At 47.9% G+C, this 23,242-nt stretch overlaps 1 protein-coding gene across 2 annotated transcripts in view; it reads right to left on the bottom strand.

The window, feature by feature from the left end:
* Positions 1 to 17,490, bottom strand: part of glra3 (glycine receptor, alpha 3) — a 57,561-nt gene extending 40,071 nt beyond the window's left edge. The window contains exon 1 of one of the 2 annotated variants that reach the window (XM_019360551.2): positions 17,137 to 17,490. In XM_019360551.2, coding sequence (XP_019216096.1) covers positions 17,137 to 17,201 — 65 coding nt within the window. In that variant the 5' untranslated portion in view covers positions 17,202 to 17,490. The remainder of the gene's footprint in view (positions 1 to 17,136) is intronic. The other variant, XM_019360552.2, reaches the window with a different exon arrangement.
* Between the last annotated feature and the right edge of the window lie 5,752 nt (positions 17,491 to 23,242).

Consider the following 23,242-nt stretch of genomic DNA (forward strand, 5'->3'; position numbering starts at 1 on the left):
AACACAGCACACGTAATGGTCACGGCATCGTCACAGCACGACGACTTTGACCAATATTAAACGCTCACGTTATAAACTGACTCCAGTTATTGACACTCGATGAGTATTGGACAGCAGATTCACAAACACACTGAGGACAACGCCTCCAATAAGTGCAGCGACACTCAGCTGAACCGTGGGAGTCGCTGACCGTGTCACTTCTGATCAGCTTTCACATAAAAGCTGACATTTGTTCTCTGACCTTTGCAGGAAATGGTGGAAACCACAAGCTGTGGAGCGCTGTGAGCGTCTGAAGAGTGTGGATCTGACCACTCAAACGTCACGGACATGGACGAGTGTTCAGTGATGACACAGCAGCTGGTCCAGATGTGTTTGTGGGAATAAACCAATCAGGCGAGCCCAGAGTTAAAATGTTTACAACAGACTAACTACAGCTTTGACCTGATCTTTGTTTTTAACTCAGTTTAGTTTGGTTACTTTCAGTTTTTGTCTTTTTCAGTATGATTGTTTTTAGGAATTATCACAACAAAAAACAATAATCATGTCCATAAAATCATCATCAGCAAAGCTGTGACAGCAATTTTTTACCACAAGAAGAAAAACTAAAGGCAAATCTGTGCAACTCCAGAACAGCTGTGGTTAGCTTTATGTCTGATTGATCTTAAATAATCAGGCCCCATCTTATCTTAATGACCTTGTAGTACCATATCACCCTATTAGAGCACTTCGCTCTTGCACTGCAGGCCTACTTGTTGTTCCTAGAGTATTTAAAAGTAGAATGGGAGGCAGAGCCTTCAGTTTTCAGGCCCCTCTTCTGTGGAACCAGCTTCCAGTTTGGATTCGGGAGACAGACACTATCTCTACTTTCAAGATTAGGCTTCAAACTTTCCTTTTTGCTAAAGCATATAGTTAGGGCTGGACCAGGTGACCCTGAATCCTCCCTTAGTTATGCTGCAATAGACGTAGGCTGCCGGGGATTCCCATGATGCATTGAGTTTTTCCTTTCCAGCCACTCACTATGTGTTAATAGACCTCTCTGCATCGAATCATATCTGTTATTAATCTCTGTCTCTCTTCCACAGCATGTCTTTATCCTGTCTTCCTTCTCTCACCCCAACCGGTGGCAGCAGATGGCCCCGCCCCTCCCTGAGCCTGGTTCTGCTGGAGGTTTCTTCCTGTTAAAAGGGAGTTTTTCCTTCCCACTGTCGCCAAAGTGCTTGCTCATAGGGGGTCATATGATTGTTGGGTTTTTATTTGTATGTATTATTGTAGGTGTTAGGATGCCTGAGTCGTTGACCCAGCGTTTTGAGTTTATTATATTATTTATCATTTCTAGTCTTTGGTTTCTTTGTTAGAGTTCTGTCTTATGGTTTATGTCTCTGTGTAATCCTTAGTTGCTGTATCCCCGTGTCCAGTCAGTGTCTGTGTCTGCCCTGGTCCCACGTCTCTGTTCCCTCTGTTGCAGTGTCTGCGTGTAAGTCTGTGTCTTTAGTTCAGTCCGTGTCTTATGTTAATGTATCTGGTTTTGCTTCCCCTGTTTCGTTAGGCCTGATTTGCCCCAGCTGTGTTTCCCTCCTGTTACTCATTCCCTGATTGCTCCCTCTGTGTATTTAAGCCCTGTGTTTCTCTGTGTCCGTGTCGCGATCTACCCTCTTCTTGCTGTGTGTTCTGTCTGAGTAAGTTTATTTGCAAGTTTTTTACCTTTTGAGTTTAGCAATAAATCTCAGTTTGAGTTACTTTCCACCTCCGCGTGTCTGCACATTGGGTCCTCCTACTACCACTCCTGTGTGCACATAGCTGTCACATAACAGAAGATCGCGACCAGAACATGGACCCCGCAGACAATTTCAGCTCGGAGTACAACGCTGAGATGGAGCGGATGGTGAGCCTGCTCGACCGCAATGCCTAGTCCCCAGTTTTAAGGACCATGGCAGTTGGGCTGAGTGCAGTGGATGCCATCATTCGATATAACCCCCGGCTTAGCCAGTTCGCTAAGGACACAAAGCTCGGCAGCACCATAGCTGCGTGGAGAGAGCAAGTCAGGGCTAGTGAGCTCGCTCTCTCTTTCACTAACTCTTCTTCATCACGGCCCCAGTGTGACACACACTCCCCACCTGCCTCTACGGTGCCATGGACTTCCTCTCCTTCCACACATCAGCCGGGACCTTGTTTCCCTGTCTGTTCGCCTGCATTTTCCTGGCGGCTATGCGGTCGGAGGATGAGGAGAGGTCTCCATTTCTCCACTGGTTCCTGTTTCCTCATCCCGAAGGAAACAGCAGCCTCGCCACCGCCACTCCTCTCCTCAGTCATCTGTTCTGCAACCTGGTCCTGCTGGAGGGTCCGAGGGGCCCGTCCGGCTTTCATCTGTTTTTCCCGCTGGGGGTTCTGGAGAACCGCACCAGCCTTTGTTCGTCTCCGCTGGAGGGTCCGAGGGGCCCGTCCAGCTGCCGTCGCCTGCAGCGCCACCATCTGCGGCTCCCACGCCGTCGCCTGCAGCGCCACCATCTGTTTCGTCGCCTGCAGTGCCATCCTCGTCTGGTCCAGCCTCCGAGTCTTCAGCTTCGCCTGGTCCGGCTTCAGCTACAGCTTCAGCTTCACTTGGTCCGACTTCAGACTCTTCATCCTCGCCTGCAGCAACCTTTGCTTCTGCCTCTGTGTCGCCTGGTCCTGCCTCACCTCGTCCTGTCCGCCCTGCTCGTCCTCGTCCTGTCCGGCCACCTTCCAGGCTGTTGGCTGGACATCGTCATTGTCACGGCCGGCCCCCTGAACTGTCTGCCCGCCGTTGCCGTTCGCGCGGTCGGCCCCCTGAACTGTTCGGGCTTGGTTTCTGTTTTGGACTCGTGTTTTGTTTTTTGGCCCTCTTGGTGCTCCTTGTGTTTAGTTTGTTTTTTACCTTTTGAGTTTAGCAATAAATCTGAGTTTGAGTTACTTTCCACCTCCGAGTGTCTGCACATTGGGTCCTCCTACCACTCCTGCCTGCACACAGCTGTCACATAACAGTAGGGTCTTCACCTTACTGGCCTAAAGCTAACAATTTTTTTTTTTTTTTAGAGTCTAGTCTCTTTTAAGTAAAATTTAACTTAAAGTTTTTTTCACATCTAGTTTTAGTGAAATGTATAATTCTTGAACTATAGCTTCAGAACACCTGGGCAGGTATTTATATAACTCGCCTGTGTAAATCGTATCAAGGCTTAAAGTCTGGATTATTAGGGGTGTGGCCTCTCTGACTGACAGGTGGATGGTGACACAGGTAGCTGTAGCTTGTAGCTTCACCTCTACTGGACCTCTGGACCATGTTTGTGCTGTTGGAGTGTTTTAAATGACATCATGTGACCAATAACATGGCTGCTGTGAGGTCACTGTAGTAACAGGGCGTCCAACAATTATATTACAATTTCAAAGTGATAGAATAAAGCCAATAATTCACTGAATTACTCAGTTTATTATGTATTTATTATGCATGTGCACACTTAGAGCAAAGCTGCTCAGTGCGCTCCTCTAACACTGTGTGTGATGTGTGTTGGCTGATGAGCTGTCCTCTCATGTAAGTGATGTATGCGTGTGCTGCAGACCCATTAATGTCACAGGATATCGTCATGTTAATCACAGTTAATTACAATCATCACCGCTAGGATTAAATTAACACTAACTATACAGATCTGTGTGTGTACTCTGGGGTGAATGGGTAGTAGCTTCTAAATGCCAAGGTAAAGCCTGATGATCCTGAAACTGCTCCTGTGCATGTGTGTTTGTCAGTTGGGACAAGAGGGAACATATCCAAAAATAACTCTATACACACACACACACACACACACACACACACACACACACACACACACACACACACAGCTACATCAAGTGTAGTTTCAGGATCATCAACCTTCACCGTGGCATTTGGATTAGCTTCCATTTAGCCCAGCGGGGACGAAGCTTCCACAGTCTGAGACACAACGTGGTTGTTTACCGTGGGTTCGATCGCGCTTTCAGCTCCTCCAATAAAGATGATCTCGCAGCAGCAGCGACAGCAAAGACATGAGGACAAACAGTTTGCAACTCATTCATTTGAAATGAGCTGAGGGAGACGAGAGCAACATTTAGACCTCACAAAGAAAACAGCAGAGTTGAACTGCACGCAGCAGCAGGTCAGCAGCCTCCTCTCACTGTTCAGTCAGTTCATGTTAGTCACAAACTGAGGCCGACCGTACCATCGCCTGTTTGCAGGAATAGTTTCTTTAACAACTTCTATAATAGTTCATGCGACATTAAAGCACCACATGTCAGCATTCAGGTAACATTCACTGGATTTATACCAAACAGCAAATCTCCCACAGCTGCAACATGAAGCCAAGCTGAAGCACCTGCAGTTCCTGTGACGTCCACCAGAGGCAGCTGGGAGTCAGGCCCATAGATGCCCATGTTAACAGCACAACTGCACCAACACACCGTCTAAGAAGGCAGAGCTCCAGCTTGGTGCACCGTTAAATCCTAGGATGTTAAAGGATGTGATCAGCAGGTATCTGTGTGACATCATACCTGTCAGCCAGGTGTGATGCCTCCAGCTGCAAATAAACTAACACGCCAAACCTGAGGCTTTCAGTCCGAACAGAGATAAACTGATTTCATCACTGTGTATAGAAACATACACACACTGTCTGCTAGGAGTGTGTGAGTCGTGCCAGCACCATGTATGGCGTGTGTCTCAGGTCCATTAGGTGCCGTCTGACGGTGATTACTTGGTTCCTTGTCTTCATGCCAGCCTTCCAACATTCAGCTGTGGATTGAAGCCACGCAGCACCCAAACACTGTTCACAGGATGGGACCGCCCCGTTTTTACAGAGCCAGAGGTGCATTAAACCCAAAACTGTGCACGTGCCCACAGGCGCTGCAGAATGATCCACTCCTTTCAGGATCATCATGTGACCCGGCGTCTTTCTTTGGACGGTACCACTAACAGTGACACGCTCAGCTGTCGGCTTACAGCATCTTCAATCAGACGTTAAGCTGCTTAGGTTGCTGTAGCGATACCTCTCCCAATCTTTGGTTCTGCTCCCCTCGCCACTCTTCACAACTCCACCTCTCACCATCCCTCCTCCTCCTCCTCCTCCTCTGGCTTTCTGCTGCTTTGAAACACAACAGGACAGTAACAAGTGATGGAGACGGGCACAGCATAAGAGCTGATCCTTATCAATATTGGATGAGCCTTTAATCTGGAAGTACCATCGCGCACGCAAAAGGAACCTCCAGGGAGCAGCTGAATATGTTTCCTGTGATTCAGACAGCATTCATTTAAAGTGAGCTGCTCAATAACTGGCACACGCCCACACACACACGCACGCACGCACGCGCGCACACACACGCACACGCGCGCGCACACACACACACGCACACACGCACACACTCTATTATACTCTGAAGCTCGTCTGTGAGCTGGATGGTCGCTCTGATCAGAACCTGCAGCAGGCAGAACTCGTCCGTGAGCTGTTACCCAGAACTCGGTGAGACTGCCAGCTGGTGGAGATTCAGCCAATCAGAAACACTCCCTGCTGATTATAGTGACCAACCGAAAAAGTTGGCAGAATGTGTGAAATTGTAATGGTTTGAAAATCCCATCGATGGGAATTAAAGAAGCAGAATTTTAAGAAAAATATGAGCAACAAAAGTATGAGTTACTAAAAATAAAACAGCTGGAGGGACATTTTATTATGTTGGCTGTAATCATAAACAGTTATCAGGTATAAAAAGAGGCGGAGCTTCACAGGAGCAAAGGTGGACACAAGTTCACCAATCTGCAAAAAAACCTGAGGAACAATGTCAGAATACTGTTCTTCTCTGTGAAAACCATCATCGAGCATCATGACGTCAAAGGAGGAGTCTCTGTGCGCGGGGACTAACTGAAAGCACGCCACCTTCAGGGTTCAGGCAGTACTGCATTACAAACAGGTTTCTGTGATGGAGATCAGTGCTTGGCCTCGGGAACACTTCCAGGAATGAACACAGCACAGGAGGAACAGGGAAGGACCGGACCTTTCAAAATAAGAGCTTACTGGACTCAGCCAAGCAGTCACTGTGAGGGAAACTGTCTCAACATTCACATGTCATGGAAAATAATGACAACAGTGAACATCTTAGATTTATATCAGGTATCAAACTCAGATATTATTAAAGGGGCTTGTGTACATTCAGCTTTTCCATCCTCACAACGTTTGGCTGCTGAGCGCCTTTTTTTAAGAGGGCAAAGCCTGACACTCGCGTCTCTTTGACACGACATAAAGCTAATCAGGCAGCAGCCACATGGCAATGGCCTCTGTGTGCCACAAAAGCCAAAGTTTTACACGCAGAGAGCTGAGGGAAAAAGAAATCCTGCATACATGATGTAAACAAAGGAGCTTGCAAAGAAAAGCGTCTGGACTTCTTTAACTGAAGAAGCTTCTCTGCTTCTTCAGTTAAAGAAGTCCAGACGCTTTTCTTTGCAAGCTCCTTTGACTACGATGACCTGGATGACTGAGAACCTTCACAGACATACATGATGTAAACCTTCCTGCACCTGCTGGTCACAGGCGCTGAGCTCATATTGATCCCGCCCTACTAATCAGCTGACGGATTATGGTCAGCTGCTGGAGATATCCTTCTGTAACTGGCAGCGTTGGAGCTGAGCGTGCACGGCATGTCTGTATTTCTGCCCAGTAAACAGCGATACGGTGAGATGCTACAGATGTTTCTTATGGAGGCAGCAGCTATCACAAACCCCACAGGATTCAACATCTGCACTCATCTGGACATCCCAACGACACGTCACCCGCTCTCACCCACCACGATGCTAAAAAGCGTCCTGGTGAGGATCGGTTTGAAGACAGAATTATTTATAACTAGCTCTCTGATTATGCAACAACACGGCCCCGTGAAGCCGACACGAAGAGACAGAGAGAAGAGGCCCTTTGCATCTGGCCGCACCGAGCGCCTGGGAGACCTCGGCTTATCCCTCCCATTATGTAACGCCCGTCTCCGTCAGCACGGCAGGAGAGACGCTTGCAGCAAGACGGGAAAATAACGTTGATGACAAACCGTCAGTAATCCGTCATCCCGGTGTGTGGGCTGTGAAAAACAGGATTTCAAAATCATCGATTAAAAGTTGGCAGCACAAAGGTGCAATTCCCCTGGAATTAAAGGGCATTTCAACTCAATAACAAAGTAATTATATTTACCTACAAACACTCCGGGACACTAGAATAAGGCAGTAACAATTCAAGACACGAGGAACAATTATACTGTAAGTCATTTTAAATAACTTCCACAGTTTCATGGTTTTGTACAGCACGATGGGCAAATTTTGTTTGTTTTGGTTCAATTCAATGTTATTTATACAGCATCAAATCACAACAACAGTCGCCTCAAGGTGCTTTATATTGTAAGGTAGACCTACAATAATACATAGGGAGAAAAACCCAACAATCATATGACCCCCTATGAGCAAGCACTTTGGCGACAGTGGGAAGGAAAAACTCCCTTTTAACAGGAAGAAACCTCCAGCAGAACCAGGCTCAGGGAGGGGCGGGGCCACGCTACTTAAAACTACTTACAGTAGAATTATTTCTTTATCACTATTGCTTCTTTCTGTCCTGTAAATGTTGGATTGTTATCTGATTATATTAGTGAACCTACAGGTGAGGGTTTGTAGGTAAATTTAATTACATCATAATGTCAGCCAAAATACAGTGACATTTAATTATTGGGTAATAACTAAATGTCACCATAACTAAATGTCACCACTATGCTTTAAGAACTTTTCATAAAGCATATTTAAAAGGAGCCCGAAACAGTGAAGCTAATAATAATCTCTCAGTGTGCTGCGAGCACCTTAAATCTAACTTTGCTGTGAGTGTGATGCAGTCATGTTATTTGATATTTTAGTTAAATAAAAAAAATCATGTTTTGATAAAATCTCAGTCCGAGTCACATTTTCACCCAACAGCTAAACGTACAAAACAAGTCCTGAATTTAAATCTGCAGTTCCTGTGGTGTCCACATGAAGCGTGAGTCGATCCCACATTCACAGCCTGCTACAGCAAGCCTTTCAGTTCTGTGTTCACTTTATCCCATTTGGTATTACTGTCGGGTCTCCACGTTACCATATAAAGCGCTCTGAGGCAACTGCTGCTGTGACTTGGTGGCATATGAATAAACTTTATTTATTACCCGGCACTCCACATTATATTTGCTCACTTCGCTGCCTCTTCAGGCGGTCTCACACCCAGAGGGTTGCATAAAGACAGGAAGTAAAAACAGGTGTCAGAGAAACACAGCGAGGCTAACGCTGACCATGGTGAACAAAAACAGCTCATCCAACAAAGACGACAGGAACCATCAGAGAGGAGGAGAAAGGACGCGCGTGTCCTGAGCAGTGATACTTCAAACATAAAGACGAGCAGAGGGAGCAGAAGAAATGAAGGCAGAGTGCTTTGGTTTGAAAAAGAAGGACAAAGAGTGCATTAAACATAAAAGCAGGGACAGCGGCACTCACAGAGACGCCACTCAGAGTACGGACCCAGATCAACACGCGGCCCTTTAAACTCTGAGCGCTCCACGCCGTCTCACGTCCTGAGTTTACCACAAAACACTCGGAAAGTTAAGCATCAAGCTTTAATTTCTAACTTCCTGCTGATGTGTTCACCGCGTCTCTGACCTGAGCCAACCCGAGCTCAAAGCGTGGTCATCAGACTCTTTGTTATCATGTCGCTGAAACCAGTCGAGGGTTTAGAAAGGATTTAGTGCCGTGTAGCTGCTGCTGACATCAGGCAGGTGCTGCAAACACCAGAAATCACTTCTGTGGGTGTCTCCTGCACTTCAGCAGAGACGCAGCCGACGTCCGAGCAGAACAACACCCATCCTGCACGGATGACTTCCTGCTGTGGCCGAGGAACAAACAAACTGGGCCTGATGTTCGGCCTGAAATATGAATGCATGTCTGTCTTCTGCTTCACCTGCACATGACTTAATTATGGCGTCTGCCAGTGGCCCGTTATTTTAGCACTTCTGTGTACAGTCAGCTGGTTCTTCAGTTCTGCCAGCACTGCTCTTCAGATTCTGAATATCTGATCATCAGTGCAGGCTCTTCATGGCCCTGTCATTTACCACAGCTGCAGGCTATTTCTGACCCGCCCACCGCAGTGCGAACAGCTGGATTGGCTCCTCTGGAGGGCTGGCCTCTGAGCACTGACGTTGATAAGCACCACTACAGTATTCATGCAACATTAGAGCTCATCCTCTAATAATCATGAACCTGCCGGTGCTCGAGGAGCGTGTTTCTGTGTTACAGCCGCCATCGTACACCGTCCTCAAACCTCCCAGCCACGCCGCCTCTTTCTAGTAGCAATACCAGCAAAGCCACATCTGGTTGGTTAATATTTTAAACTGTGAGGCGCTCTACTCCAGAGGTGCATTACTAAACATCCTGATAACTGCCCAGTGTGATGTAAACCCTGTGAGCTCTGCGTTATCTGGCTGAGGCGTCATATTTCCCCTGTTCTTGATAAACACATTCATTCTCTCTGAAAAGGAATTATTCATTTTTCTATAAAAGTCATTAAAGGTCAGCAGCTGTGGCAGGGATGAGCTCGTCACACACGGTCACTTAGAAATGGACTTTTTTAATAAAAACATTGGTTAGTTTGGTGTCAGTCAATGAGTGTATCAATAAATATTGGATGAACCAGGAGGAGGGGCTTACTGAGTCATGTGACTCACCTCAGTTTGTTTTGGGGGAGACGGCGCAAAAGCATGCGTTCCTCTTTCTCGTTTTTGCGTCTGGCCTTCTCGTCACTCGGGCGTCACGCCCACAGAGCCGGTCTGACGTGATTGTGAACCGAGGCGTCTGCAGACACTTGACCCCGCTGTGAGGTGAAAACGGTTCCCGCCTACGCTCCTCTCTTCGTGTCTCTCGTGTTAATTTGAAGCCTCTCTGGTCCGTTTGCCGCTGTAGAACTTGTTCATACTAATTAGCTGCTAGATGAACGCGTACGTTCTGCAGCTCCCCCTGGGGTCTTTTCTGGCATTACAGCGAGGACAGCCCGGTGCCGTGACAGGGACGGGGTCGACTGCTGCCCCCGGCCAAATGTTCACTTAGCGTAGAGACCGCCCCCTCCCGCCGCCCGCCCCCGTCACCACGTACACACAACCAGCCGCAGCACCACTTAACTTCCACATGTTTCCTTCAGCAGTAACAAGTGTTGTTTCAGTCATATTTATCATGCAGCGCAGCTCCGGGGCCACGGACACACGTTTTTCACAGTTATACCCCACACTCGGGACATGATCCAGGTCCCTGTAATCACCGGTGGGTTGTGTCTCCGTTTATTCCCCCAGTTTCACTCACTGTAGCTGGGTCATGACCCACGGGTCATCTACCAATCAGAAGGTCAGCGGTTCAATCCCCGGTTCCTCTAGTCCACACGTAGGACCATCCTCAGGGAGCCCATAATTTCACCCAATGCATCGACTGTAATGTGAGCATGCGGGGTGGGCTAGTTCAAAGGTCACTGAAACTGTCTGATATTGATTCTCTGACATTGCCAACAATCCCGTGTGCACTGAGCAGTCTGCTGTGATGAGGCGAGAGCTGAGCACGAAGCAGTAAATTCACTGGGCGCTCTCCTTTCTACCCTCGTCCACAGACTGTGGGTAACAGCAAGTCAGGGCACAGGAAACAAGCTTCCTTTGCACAAAACACGACTCAACAACCAGACAATCCCTCCTGCACACGCTCAGCTGCTACTGCAGCTTTTGGAGCCATCCTAAAACTTCAAGGAGCTTCTGCATCACCTCTAAGGTAACCTGTGCCTCTTTCAGGCATGCGCTGACGACATGTGAATGTGTGCTTCACGTCTGAATATGCATCCTGATGCTGAGTATTATATTTACTGCAGTTGCATTGATCATAAAATGGGACGGCAGTGACGTTTTTTAGCCACAGACACAAAGAAGTCTTTAAACGGTCTATTTGCACAAAGCTAAGCTGACACAACAGACCAACGTCGACCACTGGCAGGATGTGCTCCTTCGTGTTTTTCATTAATGTAATCATGACAGCTGCTCTCTGATTAACAGGAAACGCATTAAAAGCTGGGAGCAGCGTTTTCTGCAGCACGTCAGCAGGTGAAATATGTTTCATCATGTTTGGTGCCATCTACGCTCAGATGATCTCATTCTGTATCTGTGTATATTTGCATCTTTGTAGCTGGACTGTTGAATTATGAACTCCCAGGAGCTGTGAAATGGGAGATAAACACCGACTTCATGAAGTAGCTCTGCTTTAATTCCCCCGTGCTAATGCAAGAGATAACCCGACGTGGAGCCTCGGGAACGGTTTCTGGAGTGTCGACTATTTTCCTGTGACATCCTCCTTGGGCTGACATAAACCGCCATGACATGTTTCCGTATGTACACTTAGAGCAGTCTTTGAAGCAAGTATAAAGTACATATTAAGAAGCATGTTTAAGGGAGAAAAATATAAAGTCAGAAGAAGCGTAAATAAACTTGACATTTCCACGGGGTATGATGATGGACGAAATCTGAAGTAGGAACCTAGGAATCATTCAGGACAGTCATCGTGTCCTGTAGCTCAGCTAACAAAAACATGAAATTTGGCCAAGCTCCCCTTTAAGGTCTTCTCCTCGTGCAGCTTTGCACCACTTCTGCATTTCAGAAGCTGCCTGGAGAGTCGATCACACGTTAGCGAGGTCCGATCTGAATCCTGAGGCCGTTTTCTTAAACTGGAGGGAGAAGCTCCCGAAGAAGCACTACTGCATTACGGTAGTAAATATTCTGCTTTATTGGCTTGTTGACTTCAGTGGGACCAAAATGACCAACATGTTGTATCCATTAAAACTTCAGACTAGTTACTGACACCACAAACTCAGCAGGTCGAGAGCGCACACGGACGAACTCCTCGTCACCCGTGTTTGAACATCAGCGCTGATTCTACTGTAACATCTGCAGGAGAAGATTCAGCTGAAAGGTAGTGCCATCACCATCACCATCATCATCATCATCATAACTTAGATTTGTTTAGTTAGGGCCAACTACAATTCATGAATGAATAACCAACAAGGTCTGAACGTTTTGTGGAAGAGGTGAGTTTTGAGTCCAGTGATGAGGCGTTTTGGAGCTCGGCTGGCTCCAGATCCAGTGGGTGGGGGCCGCCCCACTGAAGGCTCTGTGGATGGGACAGGAAGCAGACCCATGGCAGAGGACTGCGTGTACAGGTGCAGCAGCTCAGACAGCTGCTGAGGCCCGGGTCGCTGACAGATTTATAAGTGAGCAGAAGGGTCGTATATGTGATGTGGTGACTTGACCACAAGTCAGTGGAGATCCGTCAGGGTGGGGGTGACGTGACCCCAGAGCTGAGTGCATGTTGGAAACCTGGCAGTTGAGTTCTGGAGCCTCTCCAGGGCTCTGGTGCAAAACCCAAACAGGACCCACTGCAGTAACCACAGTGGGTGGTGAGCAAGTTGAAGGATGGTGTGGGGAACGGTGTCGAAGGCTGAAGGACGAGGACGTGGCCAGAGTCAGCAGTATCCACCCCCCCTGACAGTTTCTGGGGTTTTTGGCCACGCCAACATGACCTTCACCCACAATCAAACCCACTCCTTCCTACAAAGTTTATCCTTTCTCCCCAAATGACACTGAAGCTGAACTGAAGCAACACGGGTCGTAGTGGAAGAAGTTCAGAGGTGTGGAGGGTTTTGGAATCGGGGAAGGTTTTAAAACACGCCTCATGACACTAAAAATATAATGCACCTTAAATGTTCCCTAACATAATTTCTTCTTATTAGCTTTTTTCACATCAGTATTTTTACAGTTCAGTTGATAATAATGTGAGCGTCGCCCTGCCGTGGACGTTCTGCTGTGTTCTGGGCGTCTGGGAGGCGGCTGCAGTTTGTTAGTTAACTCTGTGGGTTTTTATAGGCTCGACTTCCCCAGTGTGAGATGACAGGGCCCATTTCCATCATATTTAGGCCTCACTAATGTAAAGCAGTGACGCATCATCCGTGTTTATATACAGGCTGTGAGTCAGAGGAACAGCGACACACTGTCACTGTCAAAATAACACAGAACAGCTGTTTTAATGTCATTCTTCCCGACAGCTGGACTGAAATTATATGATGGCTTCCTGTGTTCGTATTAGTGTTTAGGCCACCATGACCTCCGTCCTTTTCATCCATGTATGCAAAGTTATCAGATGTCTGTGCATCTCTTGGAAAAGATGGACGTTTCTTTTCCAGTATTTGCATGAAACACTTGGAGTGCTGAAAAAGTCATTGTGACCAAAGCAAAGCACCGAGGCTCACGGAGCCTTGTAACGGAGCACGGAGGCAGCAGCGAGTACTGAAACATTAAAGAGTCTGCTGGAGTCTACATGTTTACTACATTATGCAGGAAAATTATGGAAATTAAGGAAAATGCTACTCAATTCCCTGAAACAGCCTTTACAGTAGTGGACATGTCAGTGTGAAGTGTTCCCCTTGGTCGCTCACAGAGATGGTGAAGGTAGGAAAACGTGCTCTAAAATTTCAGCGTCTGTTGTGCGATATTTGGGAGGGAAAAAGACAAAGCAGACCTTTGGGTATTAAGCAGGAGCGACGGCCCATCCAGCGCTCTTGAATGACAGACCGTAAGCCTGTTAAACTTTGTCTCTGAATCCATCCGTGACCCTGTAAGAAGATTTACCGCAGCTTTGATCTCCTGTGTTCAGCCTTTTATGCACAGCTCGCTCAAACTTTTGGGAAACCGCCATTGTTTTCATTCCAGAGCAGAAAATAAAAAATGCAGAGAAGAGTATCTCCATCTAAAAGTTGGCTCATTAATAAAGGATGAGAGGCTGCGGGAGGAGGAAGAGTCGCCGTGACAGAACAGGAAATCGTTTTAGTATCAGTCGGCCTCAGCCTGACTTTACAGAAACTATTTGTGGTTTCAGAGACAAAATCTCATGAGCCTCAAGTTTCACATCGCGGAAGGCAGATCAACTGTAAATCCACAGGATCCACCAGAACCAGTAGCTACAGTTACACCAATATCAGTCATGTGATATCCATTATATCCTTTATCCAGTGACGTGAAACAGCAGTCATCCTCACAGCTTCCATAGGGAGGGTGAGGACCAGCCAGGCAGAACAGTGAGCAAAGCTTTAAAAGCAGAAGCTTTGGCAGTTTGCAGCTCTGCATCATTCTGATGTGTTTACAAAACGCTGCAATCGTGCCAAAGAGCTCCAGCTCAGACTCTACAGGCCTCAGTTAGCACGCTACAGGTTAAAGTTCACAGCTCGTTTGGAAGGGCTGCAGGAGAAAGCCTCTTCTCTCTGGGAAGAACACGACAGCACGGCTGACGTTTGCAGGTGTTTGTCCATAAAGGATCACAGAGAATCGAGCTGCTGCGACGGTCCAGTCCAGACCTCAGTGTGTGACCCTCAGACAGCCGTGCATCAACTTCAATGAACTGAAGCAACGCTGTGAAGACGCATGGGTGAAAATCTGTGTCCACGTGAGAGTCATTGAATAAAACCGTTACTTTAGGTTATTGCTGCTACAGGAGGCTGTACGAGCTGCTGAACGAGCGTCAGTGCATCAGCCACAGCTGAGTCGTGGCTCATTCCCAAAGCTGTGTGACCTCAGGCCCAGTTTGCACACATTAGTCCAGTATAGGCTAACCGACCGCATGATTCAATCTTAGACTGACTTTAAAGATTAAAGCTTCAACGTCCTCCTCTTCCTCTTTCTATAACCACTGCCCCGCTCATCAGCCCGTGTATTCTGATATCTCTTGAAGTTAAAACTGCTTTGAGTTTTTGACATGTCTCTTTAAATGTTTCACAATAAAAGCCTTTATTAAGAAAAATATGTGAAACACAGAGAAGCTTTTAATCTGAAACAACCACAGGAAACACTGAGTTTGTAAAAACAGGGTAATTTAAATAAGACGACCAAAGGAAAAGAGGCTGTAAGGAGGCAGCGTGCCAGCTTTCACCCACTTTTAAGGTGGAATGGTTTTTAGATGTTGGTGTGACTCTGACACCTTAAATGTGGCTCTAACCTTCAGTTTGCATTTACTCGATGAATAAACTCAATGTGAATATTTTATTTCCTATCTGAGGGTTGTTCCGGTCCTCACCGTGATCATGTGACACTTCAGACACTGATCCCAGTTTTCCAGACTCGTCGATCTTCAGGCTCAACAGGTTTAAACAAAAGTTTGACTCCTTACATCGAGAGAGAGAGAGAGATGGAGGAAGGGGATAATGAGCTGAGATTAAAGGTGTAAACTTACAAGAAATCAATAAAAATGAAGAATCACCAGTAAAGACTCAAAGTCATAAATATGTGAGGGTTACGTGCCGGCCTACAGCAAACCTGGAGACTGATCCAGGACCAGTCCTTCGGTCTTTAAATAAGTGAAAAAGCAAATAAACTCTGAGCTCCTCGTGCAGCCACGCTGCTGACACATCTGTCAAAGCGCAGCACTGAAAGCTGAACGTGAGCTCGTTCCCTGAGCTCTATCGTCGAGGCTGCCGGCGATCTGGATGTTTCTGCTTCTCCACAGACGTCGTTGAGCCGAGGCTGGCTGAAAGGAAGCCATCAGAGCACCGACGGCTCAAGCTTCTGAACACTCTTCTGACTTTATTTCCCTCGGACAGACCTCTCTCTCTGTGTGAGCGACGTTTCATTCAGGAGCACTTCCTGCAGAGCGAGGATGGCCTGTGAGCGCGTGCTGTCAGCGGATTGGCTGGAAACTAACTGGGACTGAATGATGAGAGAGTTTAACGAGTCACGCTGGAGCTGAAGGACTGACCCAGTTGGTGAGACTCTGAGGCTGCCCCTCAGAGTTATGCCGGGTCACGATCAGTCACATTACTGTTTGGTGATATTGATCGTTGTGCATAATTATCCAAACAGGAAGTGAACAAACTGTGAAGCAGAATCAAACTGCATCCTATTAAAGGAGTCATTTGTCCCACGGCTGCCTCTCGAGTGTGCGCTCTGATCCCTGCAAGTGTGACTCAGAGATGTGGTCACATGATCGTGGGCTCAGCCAGTGACGAGCACGTTTACACATGTTCACACCACAGGACGGTAAAGAGGCCATCACACAGACCGTATAGATACAGACACGCAGATAAGAAGTTCACGTCAGCCCCGAGCAGCCTGCCATCGCTCCCTTGCAGATTAAAACAGTAACTGTGAGATTTTCTGGACAGAATTTTAGGCGCAGTGAAGGGGCGGAGCGAGTCAGGGCGCCACGTCTGCTTTTTGACATGGTTCTGTTGGATTGATCACAGTTTGCAGCTCTGCGTGTGAAGCGGCTGCGATGAGGATCAGCACCTCCCAGTCTGACGCCGCTGCTCTAAGACGAGGAGTTCAAGTGTTTGGGGTTCATGAACGAGGGGAGGACGCAGGCTGGGACTAACAGCTGGACCTGCTGGTCTGCCCCCACTTATCACCACCAGCTCTGCTGACTGACCACATCAATGAAATCTGATATGAGCGACACGTTTTCACCCTCAGAGCGTCGTCAAGGCTGAGGCGTCCCGGGCATCTGACCTGGACGCCTCCTGAGTGAGGAGCGTCTGAGAGGGAGCAGCCTTGACTGCTGCCTCCACAGCAGACACCACAACAGGAACCAATTATTACTAATCATTAACGACTTCACCTGTGCAGGTGATTAAAGCTGTTTAACTGCAGCACTCCTGTGTTTGACACACTACAGGACTAACAGCTGCTTCATCACGCGCACGTGCTCAGCCACTCCTGGCTCCTCAATCAGTCAGGCGTCACGTGACACATAGGCGCCAGCGGAGGCGAGGGTCATTCTGCCCACGCCGTCACTGATAACCCTGATCCCAGGTACGGCAACAAATTATACCGAGGAGGCTTCACACAAAATATCAGCGATAAAAATAAAATAAAACTAAATATAAAATAAATGAAATAGAATAAAAACATTAAAATTAAAGCATTAGCTGCCACGTTTCTCACTCATGAACATTTCAAACACAGTTTGAAGTTCAGCTCCATCCTGAAGCACCTGTGACTCCAACAGGAAGTCCTCAGCCTGCCTCACACACAGGTAAGGGGGGTTGGGGGTCGTACCTGAGCAGCAGCACTACCCTCCACGCGAGCAGGCAGCCCGCCGCGGACAGCGTCCTCCTCCTCATGCCGGTCAGAGCCTCGCGCTGCTGTCCTCGCGCCTCTGGATGCTTTCAGCACCGCGAACAGCGCTCGCGCTCCAACTGTGCTCACACGGCACGCGGGGGGAAGCTCACGCACATGCCGGAGAAACGGAGCGCGCTCCGCTGGCTCCCATCACCGCGGACAGCGCGCGCAGCTGTGCAGACCCGCTCTGGGCTCGTTCTGTGCCCTCGTGAGGCACGGGGCACCAAGCCCCGCCCCCCGCCCCGGATTGGCGTGAGTGGCAGGCAGCTCAACCAATCGTGTCTGACACCAGGAGCCCGTGAGCTGCAGCCAGAGTGGCGTCTTTACCGCTCTCATCTCCGCCTGTATGTGTAAACACCCCCTCCCTCTGCTCCTCCTGCCCTCCTCTTCCTCCCGCCCTCCTCTCCTCTTCCTCCTCCTCTATTCCTCCTGCCCTGGTCCTCCTCTCCACCTCCTCCCCTCTTGTCCTCTTCCTCCTCTTCCTCCTCCTGTCCTCCTCCCCTCCTGCCCTGCTCCTGCTCCTCCTCATCCTGCCCTCCTCCTCTTCTCCTGGCTCCATCTGTCTCTGGTTCCTCGTCTTTCTGCTCTGCTGAGCAGGAGTTTGGAGAACCACATGTGTCTGTGATTGGCGGCTGTGTGGAGCACGGTGCTCCCGTGCACTCCATGGAGGCCATGGTGATAATCCCTCAGTTATGACTTCACGTGTGAAGTTTCAGCTGCAGGAATAATAAACATGATTTTAACATGTGGCGGTATTAAAGTTTTTTTATTTCCTCATGAGGTCATCAGAGGTTCAGGTGATGTCACGCTTGTAGCGGAGCCTGGGTGGATGAATCTACAGGTGTGCTTTAGGTGTGGCAGACTTCTTGGGATGTTGTTGGGAATGGTTTTGTCCTGGATGCTGAACACTGGTAACACCCAGGTTACCTGAGGAGTGGGTGGGAACACTGAAGCCTCAGCTTTGATGGCGGTACCTCCACTCCTCCTCCTCCTCCTCCTCCTGCTGCTGCTTCCATTCATTTCCTGAGCTGACTGAACGACCCAGAACGTGGCTGACTCCTCGCTCTGCGCCGCACGTGCACATGTGACACTGATGGGATGATGAAGGTGCTGAAAGCGAGAACATCTTTCAGGCACTCATCATCATGTTCACACTAATGTGTATGAATTAGACATCAGCGCGGTGACACTTTTAACGCACTCTTTTGACCTGCCCCTTCATCACATGGTCCCTGCCCCCGGTTCTCTCAGCATCTGTGCAGCACCACAGCACGCTTTACCTTCGAGTGAGGGGTCAGAGGCCTCTTCATGCTCACAGGTGAGCCTTTATTCTCCTTTTAGGCTCTAATGACACTGAATTTCCAAACCGAACATGTTTTGTTCAGCATGAAATTAGCTTGAGACCATAAACCCATCAGGAACGTGTGCACAGAGCAGTGACTTCATAGACACGGGTTTACGATCCAACAAGTCGCCTCCTGCTGGTCATTAAGATGATTACAGGGTTGAGGCTTCGCCTTTCAGTGCGTGTGCTACGCTTCTTTTACTTCCAAAAAACTCAACAGCCATGATGGCTGAATCCAGCTCGTGTTTTCACTTCATTCAGTTTGAGAAAGTAAAGGAGAAAAACGCTGTTTTCTTAAAAGATTCTGCTTTTGCACAGCAGAATCACAGTCAGACACATGGACACGCAAAGCTCACGTCATGTCAGTACCTGGACTGATCCCACTTCACTTTCACCACATCTATCATGGATGACTGCAGCCTGTCAGACACATCCTTTACATCACCAAGAACTTTTTATAGCGTCGCCAGGAGCTCAATAAAAGTCAAATCATTGTGGCTGGAGCCGCCGGCCCCCTCAGAACACCCCCCCCCCCCGTTCTCATGGTAAACATCCCGAAGGATGCGCAGCGCAGCAGCGAGTCCGTGCAGCTGATTACAGCCTGTGGAAGACCGGACTCTCCGACGATCATGTGATCTCGTCTGAAGCTCTCTCTCTCTCTCACACACACACACACACACACACACACACACACACACACACACACACACACACAGAGCGTGCAGCTCTGTTTCCAGCATATGTCAAATAAAAGACGTCAAATCTTTTTGTTTTTAGGTGTAAATACAAAAATCCTGCTTCTTTACGACCAGAGCAGAGTATGATTTCACATCTACACACCAAACAGAACTACACTAATAATAATAATATTAATAATAATAATAACAATAAGTATTAAATATTTTAACAAGAGAAGCAGGAAGAAGCACACTCTTATTTAAACTCAGCCCACACTGTTACTTCCTGTTTATGTTTTCATAAATCTGTGCTTTTGTTTTGTTTACATATTTGCATACATACATAGAAACATATATGCAGAAGCACATGTGTTCTTTCTTGTACCTTCCAAAAAACATATTTTTGTACCAGTTTTCCATCTGACTCATGTTTCAGAGTATCTACACTGTTGAATGTTATTTTATATTTTGTCATGTATTTTTTTTAAGGCCTCGCTGTGCTTTGAGCCTAATGGAGCACAAACAGCACACGGCGTGACGGAGCTGTGAGATCACTGCTGGTCAGAGCGACCCACTGGTGGTGATAAACAAGAGCTAGAGTCCCCGACTGTCCAGAGTTCACCTGCAGAGCGACATCATGAGTGGATTTTATGGATGGAATATGAAGACATCTTGCTCAGTCAGGCCGGGCAGCTCGTCTTCTGCTGTCCTCCAGTCTGCGTGCAGATTAAATAGCAGAGAAGAGTCTGTCAGCTGTCAGTGAACTCAGTGTGTAAATGGTGAATGTACAGAAACCTGCTCCATATACAGAAACAGCCTGACCAGCCACTGACGGTGTAAGGCCGGTGTGGGCTCCCGTCAGCTCCGCAGGGGTTCAGGAAGTACAGCAGGTCACCTACTCATCGGAAGGTTGGTGGTTCAATCCCCATCTACTCCAGGCTGCATGCCAAGTATACTCGGGCAAGAAACTTAGCCGAAGCACTCGCATAGAAAAAAAGTGCTTATGTGAATGAGACGAGTTGTATAAAGTGCTACATAAGAACCACTCCTCTTTGGGAATGAGACCTAAAGACGAGGAAACTCTATCTAAGGCAAAGTGGATGATTGGTCCTGCACCACCATGCTGCTTGGTGCAGGAGGATCTCCTGCTGCTATCAGCGGGTCCTCTCAGGTTCCTCTGTGGCAGCAACGCATAACAGCTGACTCTGCATTCAACATGTGCATATATGTTTGTTTTATTAAATAAGGTACACCTGAAATTTTGCCATCCTTTGGTTTTCAATCATTCCGTGCTCGAGGCTCGCCTCTGCCTGAGCGGTTCTAAATCCTCACTGTGCTCATCAGGGTGGTGTTGTGCCACCAATCAGCCATATTACAGTATCACATGAATGATAATCGCTATCCTCTGTGGGCGTATCTGTGAAGGATCGGCCAGAAGTGAAAAGCAGTCACGATCTGTTAGACAGACAAACAGCAAACATCCGGCGCTTCATGCACTCAGTGTGCACAGAGGTGACCTTCCTCTGAGGGAGGGACGACCCTCATTGAGGCCATTCTCCATCTGACAGTGAAATGTTGAACAAATCGAAGGCTACGCCTCCCGTCTCAAACACACTCCTCTGCCCTGTGGTTTCTCCTCCTTCACCCATCACAGCCCAACATGCTCTCAGCTCTTTATTGTTAATGCTCCTCATTAATAAACAGTCATCATGAGCGGTTGCCTCACACATTCAAATAAATAAACGATGTACTATAGTCTGGAAAGACAAACAGCCTTTGAGCGCGTCAAAGCAGGTGGAGCCGCTGCAGGCGATTCTGACTAACCTTAATCTGCCTCCGAAGACATCACAGGCGTCACTTCATCTTTTCGCCTCAGAGCAAATAGAAGGAGACCGACCGGTCGTAGCCGGAGGGCTTCCATTTCCCAAACCTGTCAAAAAGCATCTTCCTAAATTAGAACAATACTATTATTAATTTACAGAGCTGGATCTGCGTACTGAGGGGTTTGCTTAAAAGGTTGTTAAGATGAAACAAAAGCTCTTCTGTCGTCCGCATCCGCCAAACATTAAACTACAAAGCAGGATTTTTTTTGTCCCTAAACATAAATCAGCCATGACCACTGAAGCCCCTTTTCCATTAGCTCATAGTACCAGGTGCAGTTTTAGTGCCTGCTCAGGGTTCCAAATGATCTGAGGGGATCCCAAAATATGACGTCAACAGACTGAAGGCCACCGTTTGGCTGTAGGTGGGTCCACTTGATGAGAGCGTCTCATTCATGAAAATCAATCATTTTTTGAAACCCGGGAACGAGAATGGGACACCTGGGAATGCCACAGACATAGCAGCAGGTACATCGTTGCGTCCACGTCCACTTTTGTTGTAGTGTTCATGTCGCACACTAATTACATCACAGGACTCTCAGCCCTGTTGCTATAACGACGAGTTCCATTAGGTGGTACTCGATTGTAATGGAAAACCAGTCGATCCAAGTCGAGTCGTGGCGAGTCAATTATTATGGAAAAGGGGCACATTTATAACTGAGGGGCGACCGTGGCTCAGGGGGGTTGGGAAGCGCACCTGTAACTGGAAGGTCGCCGGTTCGATCCCCGGCCTTTCTGTCCTGGTCGTTGTGTCCTTGGGCAAGACACTTTACCCTACCGCCTACTGGTGTTGGCCAGAGGGGCCGATGGCGTGATATGGCAGCCTCGCCTCTGTCAGTCTGCCCCAGGGCAGCTGTGTCTACAACCGTAGCTTGCCTCCACCAGTGTGTGAATGTGAGCGTGAATGAATAATGGCATTGTAAAGCGCTTTGGGTGCCTTGAAAAGCGCTATATAAATCCAATCCATTATTATTATTATCTTCATATGGTCGAAAAGTCATTTTTGGGAACATTAGAGACCTTAACCACCTTAATCAAAATGCATTCATGTTTATAACAGACTGTATACAAAGGATGGACGTAACCTCTATGATGTCATCCAGTGCCTCAAGATTATGCATCACTGCCTATTCTAAACCCTATTGGATGACACAGTAATGCTGCATGCAACAGTGACAGATACCCACTAACTGACACTCTCCAAAAATGGAGCTCTCACTTTTTGGAGCTCTTCTCACGTGACAGTTTGCCAGAATCCCTTTGAGGCGGATTGAAAGCCTTATTTCATGGTCTCACCGAACTCCTCCCACACCTGAGTTTTTTCTTCAGCCACCACCTGAGCCACATTTCGCTCACTAACTATACTGGGTAAAACTTAGGATACAGGCAACAAGCCAAGGGGATACTTATGATTGGAGTGGCGTCTAACCCCCCTCCAGGAGTCTGGCTCCAGAGCCCGAGCTGTGCGTTGAGGTGAGCTTGACTATCTCTCAGCCCTGCGCACTAACTCAGCCTCTTTTCATTGTCCCATTTGCTTGCCTCCATAGCTGGGGTGCAGAACTCCAGAGCCTCCGCCCCTGACTACCGCCCAACACAAATTGCACTCAACACTTACGGCATGCCCTGTGGGTGGTGGGCTTACAGTAGGGTGGGCCCATGCCTCCTCTTCAGGCTTCACCCAGTCGGGCTACGCCTCAGGCACCAGACGCTCTCCCTCGAGCTCCCTCCGCAGACCTGGTTACACCCTGGTAATGCTGTCCTGGTCCCCTGCGTTCCTTCCTCTCAAAGGGGTTCACCCAGGTCCAAATGACCTTATGGGACCCTACCAGGAGCAAAAGAAAAGGCCCCCAACAGCATAGATCCTGGGACACTGAGACACACAATTCCCTCCACCACAGTAAGGTGTCACATCATTGGGGAGATTTTAAGCCTTACAGTTGAAAGTTGCTGCTTGGTGTTTACTTAATTTCTGTTGATATCATTTAAGTTTAGCAGACATGTAGGGCAAACCTCACCGTTGTTTAAAAAATGCAAACACATTTTATTTTCCAGATGCAAAATGTCCACAGAGACTGCAGAGCAAGAGTGCTGGACCTGAATGTGTTTCTATCTCCATGCTTCTGTCTCATTGCGGTTGGCTG

This window comes from Oreochromis niloticus, linkage group LG6 (assembly GCF_001858045.2).
Source record: "Oreochromis niloticus isolate F11D_XX linkage group LG6, O_niloticus_UMD_NMBU, whole genome shotgun sequence".
In the NCBI taxonomy this organism is placed as follows: Eukaryota; Metazoa; Chordata; class Actinopteri; order Cichliformes; family Cichlidae; genus Oreochromis; species Oreochromis niloticus.